This window comes from Cynara cardunculus, assembly GCF_001531365.2.
Source record: "Cynara cardunculus var. scolymus isolate 2C chromosome LG 9, CcrdV1, whole genome shotgun sequence".
NCBI lineage: Eukaryota > Viridiplantae > Streptophyta > Magnoliopsida > Asterales > Asteraceae > Cynara > Cynara cardunculus.
Window position 1 is genome coordinate 13730349 of NC_037536.1, and position 10328 is coordinate 13740676.

A 10328-nucleotide genomic window follows, 5' to 3' on the forward strand; every position below is an offset into this window, starting at 1 on the left:
TACCTGGTAAGAGCGAAGACAATGACCGAAAATTTTACTTGGTAAGTGAGGATGACAACTATTACCATGGTTAGAACTTCCGAAGTAAATTGTTGCATACAATACTATTTTGATGAAGTAAAAATCTTATCCAGAGTAAGTGATAGTATTGAATATTACAAGTAAAACGATTTATAAACTCCCCAAAAATATATGTGATTTTCTCAAACCACATATACGATGCATTTTACAATTTGACCCCGAACGACACCAAGCCGTATCACAAACACTCTCACAAGTCACATCAATTCCCTTCGAGAGAGAGATTTGTTTGTAATTATTCAAGTGTATATGGAAATGGGTTAAATATGTGGGCTTTGAATGATGAAGGCCCAATTCATGGCATAAAGGTACAGCTATCAGACTGTCACTCTACTCCAAAGGCGGTAGTTATCCAGTAACTGTCTCTCATTTCCAACCCTTCTCATGATCTTCTTTCTTTCGTAACGTGATCCCTAAAAAGGAAATCACACGCATTCTTTACCAAACTTTGACAACAATCTTTCTCAATCAGTTGAATTATAGATGAATTTCTTCAAATCTATGTTATCCGACGATACTGAGCCGGAAAATATGGACGGTCATGGAAATTCCGATACCGATCGTCGCCCAAATCAATCTCCAAAGCATCAAGAAATAGGAAGAGCTGAAGAGGAGTTTACGGATTTAAATTTGACTTCTTCCGCAGAGGTTGTCGGCGTTGGCGGTGGCGGTGGCGGTGGCGGTGGCGGCGGTTTGTGGAGCTTTGGAGATCTGGTGAAGACTATAACGACTAGATCGGAATCAGTACTCGAAACATACCGTCGAGATCTGAAGGAATTCGGATCAGGTTTGAGGAAAGAATCCGATTTGTTCCGTGAAGTCGCGAGCCGTGCAGTGAAGGAGTTACCGTCTTCGATCGAGGTCGGAGCTTCAGCGATCGATGGAGTGTTGAAATCGACAGCGGATATCATCTCACAAGGTAAGGAAGCTCTTCTCGAACCTTCAGATTTTGATGATTCTGATGCTTCGGAATCAGCACAGAATCGTAGTGGTTTGAATTCGAGAGGGTACAGCCGTTTCGAGTCTCAATTGAATGCGATCCAAACTGATGCTCGAACTTATTGCGTAGATCCTGAGGACATAGATGATTATAGTAACTGGAAATTAGGGTTTCTGTTGGATGATAAGGAAAGCGAGATTGAGAAACTCATTGGAGATAATGGATCCATAGAAGCAATTTACAGAAAACTTGTTCCTAATGAGGTTGATGATGGAAGCTTTTGGTCCAGGTATTTCTACAGGGTTCATAAGCTTAAACAGCAAGAGGACATGAGAGCTAATCTGGTGAGGAGATCCTTAACTGCTGATGATGAAGAAGAATTGAGTTGGGATGTTGATGATGAAGATGAAGATGAAGATGAAGATGAAGAAGAAAAAGAATCTAATCAAGTGAAATCAAACACCTCAAACATCAAGGATTCGTCACAAATCGAAACGAAACAGAACCCTATTCATGAATCTGAAGCTGTAAGTTCTAATGTTGCTGATGATGATCTGGAGAAGAACCCCAATTCTGCCATTGTTAACAATAACACCGCAGAATCGATGCCAAAATCTAATGAAGATCTCGATCATAGCGAAAATGTTGTTGACAAAGATCTGGAGAAGAACACTGATGCTGCCATTGTTGACAAGAACAATGCAGACGATTCAAAACCGAGTAGTCGAGATTTGCCCAATGAGACCGTTGAATCGGTTCCAAAAACCAAGGAAAATCAGGGATCTTCTTCGCATGAGGAGGAAGATATCGAGTGGGATGAGATCGAGGATCTTGGCGAACATGATGAAAAGAGAGTTTCTCAAGGTGATAGCCTAAAGAATGGTGGTGATTTGTTTAAACAATTGAATGTTGCTGAAGATGATGAAGATTTGAGTTGGGATATAGAAGATGATGACGATGAACCTGGGAAAACCGGTAAGTAATGAAGCAGATTTGATTTCACCAAAGGTGTTTTGCAATTGCATTGTTTGTTGTGGGTTATAATCCAGATTTGTTGTTATGTTTGGGTTTATACTGGGATCCTGTCGTTTTAGAAAGCAGGTGCTTTTATGTCATTTGTGTTACTATAATTGGAACAGTAATCAGGTATTGTTGATAATGATATCCATTTGTTGTATCACTAGTTGTATATAGGGCCGTAAACGGACACGGACACGGACATCTTCATGTTCGTTTAACTTAACTGAACAAAAGCAAGTGGTAAAAGAACAAAAAATGTGTTCGTTCGTTCGTTAAGATGTTAAAGGAACCTAAATTAACAAACTTAAAGAAAACATAAATGAGCTTAAAACAAATATAAACGAACGAATACAAATGAACGAGAAACAACCATTGTTACATTGTTACTGATCATTTTGTTCCTCTAAGATAATGTAACAATATGTAAAAGCGGGTAAACTCGAGATGGAGAAATTAATTTGACTTTTCTTTATAGAAAATCTGAAATTGGGTTCTACTGATAACTCGGATACTGTTGGAACTTTTGGGTTCTATCGATACGCAAACGGCCCCTTAGCAAGTCTTGAACCTTGACCTCCAGAAAAATTGGGTTCTAGGGGTAACTCGGATACTGTTGGGCAGCAAAGATAGTCTTGGTTCATAGGCAGTTACATTTTTTACTTGTAAACTCATCAAACAAAACCCCTTTAATCTTGAAGTTAAGTACTTATATTAATAATTATATAATAATTCACAATTTTAAACTTTCACTTGACTAATTACTTCAAAAACACTCAAGTGATACTGATATCCAGAGGACACCCTACTCACCGATGTTAACCCTAGTTAATTTCCTGCTTAAACTCATTTACCAAAATGTAACATGGCCTATTTGCAGACCAAGTCGGGGACCATTTACCGGACACTTACCGGGTAAGCACTTTATCAAGTCATTATCTTATCTTACCGGGCTAGCATAGCAATGACCGAGAATCTTACCAAGTAAGAGATGATGCAAGAATCGAGAGTCTTACATGGTAATGAGAGTGGTGACTCTTACCCAATAAGCGCTTACCACCAACAATCCATTATGATGGCCGGTAATGTTACCCGATAAGGTAAGTAAGGATGCTTACCTGGCAAGTGCTTACCCAATAAGTGTTTGGTAAACGACTCCTAGACTTGACCTGAATAAGCTATGGTCTAACCAGAGGCGGGGTCCACTTTGTGTGGTTCAGCCGGTGCTGGAGGAAGTGCGAGAATCCGTCCTCTTTGGGCTCGAGGAGGTACATATTTTGCCGATTTTCTTGATCCAACGTTCCATGGAAAGAAAACACCGGTGCCACCACGAGGTAATCGTCTCGGGCTCATGACCATTGGCCGGACCGGGGCTAACATTAGCAGTTGTGGTGCACCCCATTTGGAGACTTTATCCATCGAGTCATAACCGTTAAGAGTGGTTCCTTTTGGTGTTGGAACACCTGGCTGCCACACTGTCATGGCATCATCCGTTGCTGTCGCTGATGAGGTCTTTTCGTCGTTGGAGTCTATCCGGACTCTAAAAAATGAGATGTTGATTCTTTTAGTTGGAGATTGACACATGACGTTTCTAGCCATATCGGCACTGTTTCCTCTCATCACTAAGAGTGACCTGCAGATGAGGAAGAAAAGGTTGTTTTTGTCATCCTACTGCAAATCATGGATACTGACAGAACATGTTTGACAACCATAAGCTAGCTTAGTTTTTGAGCTTATTGAAATAGCCTTGTTTGGTTGGCCATAAACTAGCTTTTTGAAATGCTACTTCATGCAGTGTTTCAATAAGAAGTTGGAGATTTTTCCACTTTTTTCTCAATTAAATCCATTTTTTGAGCTCCGTAGCTGATTTTTACTAAACATGACTAGTTTATCGGCTAATAGCTGGCTTATCAATTAGATTCTACTAAAAATGACTAGCTTATAAGCCAACAGCTAGCTTATTTTTTGAGCTTATCGAAATGATTTTATTTGATTAGCCATAAGCTAGCTTTTTGAAATACTACTTCAAGCAACGTTTCAATAAGTTCTAGGAGATTTTTCCACCTTTTTCCAATAGCGCCCCTTTTTTGATCTTATCAGCTGATTTTTACGACTAGTTTATTATCCAACAACTAGCTTATCAATTAGTTTTTACCAAACATGACTAGTTTATTAGCCATCATCTAGCTTATCAACTAATTTTTACCAAACATGACTAAATTATAAGCCAACAACTAGTTTATCGGCAAAACACCTAATTTGCCAAACATAGAGCAGAGTCTCTTGGAACTCTTTGAAATTCTGAATATTTGAACTGAGAAGGAACTTAAAGAAGTTTGATCATACTGAAAGAGTAGTTTATGCTTATTACCCTTCTTTAAGAGGGAGCATGAGTGGTCCTCTATAGTTTCCATCCTTATCGCAGGCTAGAGTACGCCCGAAAGCCATTGTTGATTCCGAGAGAAAAAGGACAGAAATGGGTTGGTCGAGATGAGGTGGCTTTAAGAAAGGCTGCGAAAACTCCCCCTACATGAAACGTAAACAGGCTTCAGTTTGTCCCTTATTCAAAATGACATGCATAAGTTTGGAACGACAGATTATATACCTCGTCGAAAAAGTTTATGATGCAGCTGTTTGGTCGTCTGTTTTCAGTAATTAGATGGTATTTAATCAGATGGTTAATGACACCTTCGAGAGGAGCTGGTATTGGCTCGATATGGCCTGTAGATCATGTTATAAAGTAAGGTATCAATGTAATTGTGAGAATATGTGGAACCCCATCAGATTACTTGCCAAAAAGAGCCCTTTAGGAGAGAATAAGGGGTTCCAATATATTGAGGAGAAATGGTCCAAGTCTAAGCCAACGGGTATAGATTGTCCTAGAAAGTCAAGAGGGGTGCCCCCATGTGTCGAGTACCTAGAGTGGTAGACCTTGACTCTGATACCATGTTAGAATATGTGGATCCTCATCAAATTACTCTCCAAAAGAGCCTTGAGGAGAGAATGAGGGGTTCCAATATATATTGAGGAGAAATAGTTCAAGTCTAGCCGACGAGCATAGATTGTCCTAGAGGGTCGAGAGGGGTGCCCCCATGTGTCGAGTCCCTAGAGTGGTAGACCTTGATTCCGATACCATGTTAGAATGTGTGTAACCTCATCACTCATCAGATTACTCTCCAAAAGAGCCTTTGAGGAGAGAATGAGGGGTTCCAATATATTGAGTAGAAATAGTCCGAGTCTAGCCAACATAAATAGATTGTCCTAGAGAATCGAGAAGGGTGCCCCCATGTGTCGAGTTCCTAAAGTGGTAGACCTTGACTCTGATACCATGTCAAAATATGTGGAACTGCACTAGGTTACTGTCTAAAAGAGTGCTTAAAGAGAGAGGGTTCCAACATACATAGTTGAGAAATTTTCTAAATCTAGCCGATGGTGCCAGAGGGTCAAGAGGGGGCTAGTCGGGTTCCCTAAAGTGGTAAACCTTGACTTTGATATCATATGAGAATATGTGGAACCCCAAAAGTGCCCTCGAAGAGAGAAGGGGTTCCGACATACATTGAGGAGAAATTGTCCAAGTCAAGCCAAGCACATACTGTGCCAGAGGGGACTAGACAAGACAGACGCCCCAATGAGAATATGTGGAACCCCAGCAGATTAATCTACAAAAGAGCGTTTGAGGAGAGAAGAGGGTTCCAACATATATTGAGGAGAAATTGTCAAAGTCTAGTTGATATGGAACTCCAATAGTAATGTTTATCCGTTTCCAGAAATTTAAGCAACTATTAGTTGACGGTTACTTACTATCTTGGTAAAAACCTGTAGTTTCATCTCTTATCTGTCCAAATATCGGAGTTCCAAACTGAATAGCCTCTCTCTTGATCGTTTTCAATTGCTGGTTGTACGTGATAAACGTCTCACCTAATAACATCAGAATGTCGAGAAAAAGGATTTATGGACCGGCAATATTAACTAGTACTTTGTAATTGAATATTTACCTAAAACATAAAATGAAACAAGCATGAGAAATATGTCAAATGAACTCCCAAAAGAGGGATTGAGATCATCTTGATTAGAATCGGTATATGGAGTTATCTTGAGTTTCTTTAAACATTATTATTCATTAATGTGCCCATGCCACATGGATTCCTTATGGTAATATTTAAGAACTATTTTAAGGATGGCCTAAAGTGACAAAGCTTAAACCTGGAGGGTCAGCTTATCTGATAAATGAAGGCCAAGTATTGGGTTCCTCCCAGGTCGTCGGATAGAGCCAAATAAAGGATAAAGTTATGAACCCAAATTAAGGATCAGACAAACATTAAAATGAACCGGTATTTATCAAATGATTGCTAAATTCAACAGTAAACAAGAGGTTTATGGCTATTCGAAAGGCTAGAGCTCTCCTAAGAAACGCACTTATACTCTCCCGCCTACCCCTACTTATACTATCAATTTATTTAGAATTTACCCCTTCTAGAATATATAGCATAACATTGGGCTTGGGGCTTGGGGCTTGGGGCTTGTAGATCGATGCATGACATTGCACCACAGTGACACCCGGTAAGTACCTGACAAACATTTGATAAACAGCCTCTAAGTATTGGTTTCCTCCGATTGGTCGTTAGTTCAAGTCTACTCAAGACCACTCAGGATAAAGTGCCATAGTCTAAACCTTGGAGCTAGCTCATCTGGCAAACAAAGATTTTCTTGGTTATTATCTTGAGGGTCTCATTACTGTTATCTTGGATACCCATGGTTACAAAAAATGTGACCGAAGCCTACGATGAAAGTAAAGCTATATTTAATTGCAGAATACTTTAATTGTCAAACCTGTCCAGTCCCTTACTATGTCAAAACTTCAGTCTCAAAGGAATGAACTAGTTTGTTTAACTAAAAAAGCATCACGAAGCATGGGATCCACCTGAGAGTTCTCCGTTTCTGCTAGCAACTCGGAGTTTATGCACATAGTCAATTAACCGAGTTAACTCGGTATCACCAAGTATGTTCTCATACAACTTCAAACCTCTTACAACGTTCACCTGTCAATCAATGGAAGTCCACTCTTATATGCATAGCGAAGAAAAGAGGGGTCAATCTTCGAGCATTTACAACTGATTCTACAAAATGGATAAATTTGAGATGTTCGAGTTTCTAACAATTTGTTTCTCCCAACAGATCCTCCAAAACTCTCTCTAAAATGGAGAAAGATAGATAAATTCTCCAAATTTTAATGTTTTTTGTTGTTTCCACAAATAAAGGTGAATGTATTAGCATTTCAATGGGAGGTTCAAAAAGAAGACTAAATATCATGACAAGGTAAAAAGGAAAGCTTCACATGTGAATCATTGAAAAACTTCATTTGAAGAAGCATATGTGAACCCATATGAATGATCTGATTTTCAAATAGATTTTTTTTTGGATCTTTCAGTGGATTCACATATGAATCTTCCTTTCCTATATTCTCACGGTATTTACATTTCTTATTTGAATCGGCCCATGTCATTTCATACAAAGTTTATTTGAAAGTTTGTTGGGATATTACTTTACTGAATATCTAAATAATATTAGTAATGTTGAAATATTCAAAATGGAGAAACCATTTAGAGTTGAATGTAACCATCTTCTTTTTGGAGATTTTACTTTTATTTCTCCATTTTAGAGAAATTATAGAGAATGTGTTGGAGATGCTATCATCAATCCAAGCTTGTGTTCAAGAACAGAGAGTTTCAACATGAGAAAGAAAGAACTTGCCATATGCCCTTTTACAGACTCCTTGGCTACAAACCCTTTTCTGATCCTGATCTGAGCTCTCCAGGCCTCCAAATCTTCTTGGTTTGAACATATCTTAACAGTTTCTACCAATGGCTGCACTTCTTCAGATCCTGCAGTTAAAAAAAGGCTCATGGAATCAAATTCATATCCTTTAAAGAATCATACAAAAGAGAAATGTATTAAAGACAAATAGGGTACAGTTTCTAAGGGCATTTCTGATGGGTAACACCAAATTCATAAAAACTTGTGTAAAATTTGGTGCAAACAATGAATCTACTTCAATGGGTAACATCAAATCTTACACACAATGTAACACTCTAGGTATATTCTTTTTTATCTTTTCCTATGGGTGTAAGTGAATAGTGTTACAAACCAAATTTGGTGTGTTACTATTCGTTATACCGAATTTGGTGTCCCTGTTCGAATGATTTGGTGTCAAATTTGGTATTTGGTGTAAGATTTGTTTTCACCATTGAAGATGGTCTAAGATATGTCAATTAGCTAAAGCTAACCAAAGGTAACCATAACCTTAGCCTTTTTTTCTCATTTGAAATCAACACAACAAAAGATATACGAGTTCTACTCATGCAGTTTCTAAGGTTCTGTACCTAAGAAATCTAAGTTCAGTCACCTTGAAAGCCAGCTCAACTAGCAAATAAAAGCTACTTAGGGGGATGGGTCGGCAGTTCAAGTCTTTTTAGGGCGCTAGGGATTTTCAGTTGTTTTCTTCACAGTCTCATAGCATTAGTTGAGATGTATACAAGCCGGTCTGTACACTAACAATTGCCAAAAAAAACTGTGAGTAGATAGCATATGTGATATTTTGTTACTAACAAAGATATAAAAAAGCAACAGTAACAAGTAACACATTAATGTACAATTATACCCTTGATACATTATCCCACAGTTTGGATAGAATTTCCAAGAGCTTTTTCAACTGCTAAAAATGAACGTTGATCAGCCCATTGGAATAATATCAACTACCAATGGACGATAGAGACGATATAAATAGCATATGCGATATTTTGTTACTAACACTGATGACTGATATAAAAGAGCAACAGTAAGGAGTAACTCTATGCAGTTATATCAGGATACATTATCCACTACAAGAAAACAAGGCAGTTTGGATGGAATTTTCAAGAAGAGTTTTTTCAATTGCTAAAAATGAATGATGATTAGCCCAATGGGATGATATCATCTATCAATGGATAAAGACAAGATATAGATGGCAAATGTCATATTTTGTTACTAACAAAGATATCATCTACCAATGGATAGAGATAAGTCGAGTATATCCCATCTGGAGAAGATGGTCGAGTATAACATGTATACGGACATGATATCTTACTAAATAGTGAAGTCATGGTTTACATGACATAAATATTTCAATTTCAATTGTCTAAGTCACTTTGAGTAGACCAACATATATCTCTAATCTACTTGATTTATAGAATCCACCAAATAAGCATTAAAAATTTCAAATAGAACTCGTTGAAATTGAAACAAAAACGTTAAAATTACAGACAATTACTAGTGAGAGAGTTGACCTTGTCAATTCAATGGAGCAGAGGTCACAAAAAGAGAAGGTATTAAAGGAATAGGCCTTATGAATCAAAATCCAACCACCAAATGTCAACAGCCTCCGCCCAACAAACAAGACACAGTGGTGCAATCCGTTATTACGGATCTCGTCCTGCAGCTCAGACAAAACCATGTGCCACCAAATTCTATTTCATTTTAATGCATGCAATCAAGAATCTTATTATTAAATTCCTTGTTTTTTCTGTTATCCTTTTTTCCCAAACCAAATGCAATTATAATAAGAAAATAATGTACCAACAAAAACTTTAATTAATTAAAAGATTTTTATAAGTTTAATAACATATTTGATTGTTTAGAGTAAGTATTTAAACAGAATTTCCAAAATCAAGAACATGGAAAAATAAAAAATTAGGGTTTTATTCTTCAAAATGAAAGAAAAATTTCCCAATATTTTATAGGAAGAAAGAAGAATTCTACAAAAGTAAATTTTGGTTGAGTGTGAAGATAAAATTAACATTTTGTAAAAGACTTGTTGTAATATTAAATGTATTAGTTATTTTATAATATAATTAATATTAAAAAATTAATTACTTTAAAGGAGTGAAACTCAAAAAGAGAATATAAATTTAATAAAATTTTTGTAAAAATATTAAATATATTAATAATATAATTAATATCGAAATCTTAAAAAAAAAATTTGTTTTTTTTCCTAAAGGCATTTTCAAACCCAACATTAAAAACATAAAAAAATAAGATATTTTTATCTCCAACTCCACATTAAACTAAAATATTAATATAATAGAAGTCTTCAAAGTTGAGACCTATATTCGGAAATTAATAGATAGCCTTTAACAATGAAATATAATAATAATATTAAGTTTTTATAATTATATATATTTTGTGTTTGTAAATTCTTTATAAAAAACGGAATTCAGTTTATTTCAAACCCTACAATCCGAACATTTCAAATCAA

At 36.8% G+C, this 10328-nt stretch overlaps 2 protein-coding genes across 2 annotated transcripts in view; one reads left to right on the top strand and one right to left on the bottom strand.

Annotated features, from left to right (window-relative positions):
* The first annotated feature begins 437 nt into the window (after positions 1–437).
* Positions 438–2200, top strand: LOC112517607 (BSD domain-containing protein 1). Its single transcript, XM_025124950.1, has 2 exons — positions 438–1470; positions 1525–2200. The coding sequence occupies exons 1-2, from the start codon at positions 565–567 to the stop codon at positions 2002–2004; spliced, it is 1386 nt and encodes a 461-aa protein (XP_024980718.1). The 5' UTR covers positions 438–564; the 3' UTR covers positions 2005–2200.
* A 985-nt stretch (positions 2201–3185) lies between these two features.
* LOC112518709 overlaps positions 3186–10328 on the bottom strand; it is an 8519-nt gene continuing 1376 nt past the window's right edge. Inside the window, exons 2-7 of the mRNA XM_025126498.1 lie at positions 7790–7920; positions 6960–7077; positions 5840–5956; positions 4644–4759; positions 4410–4564; positions 3186–3671 (exon numbers count right to left, since the gene is read on the bottom strand). Of these exons, the coding sequence (XP_024982266.1) occupies positions 3224–3671; positions 4410–4564; positions 4644–4759; positions 5840–5956; positions 6960–7077; positions 7790–7920 (1085 nt within the window). The 3' untranslated portion in view covers positions 3186–3223. The remainder of the gene's footprint in view (positions 3672–4409; positions 4565–4643; positions 4760–5839; positions 5957–6959; positions 7078–7789; positions 7921–10328) is intronic.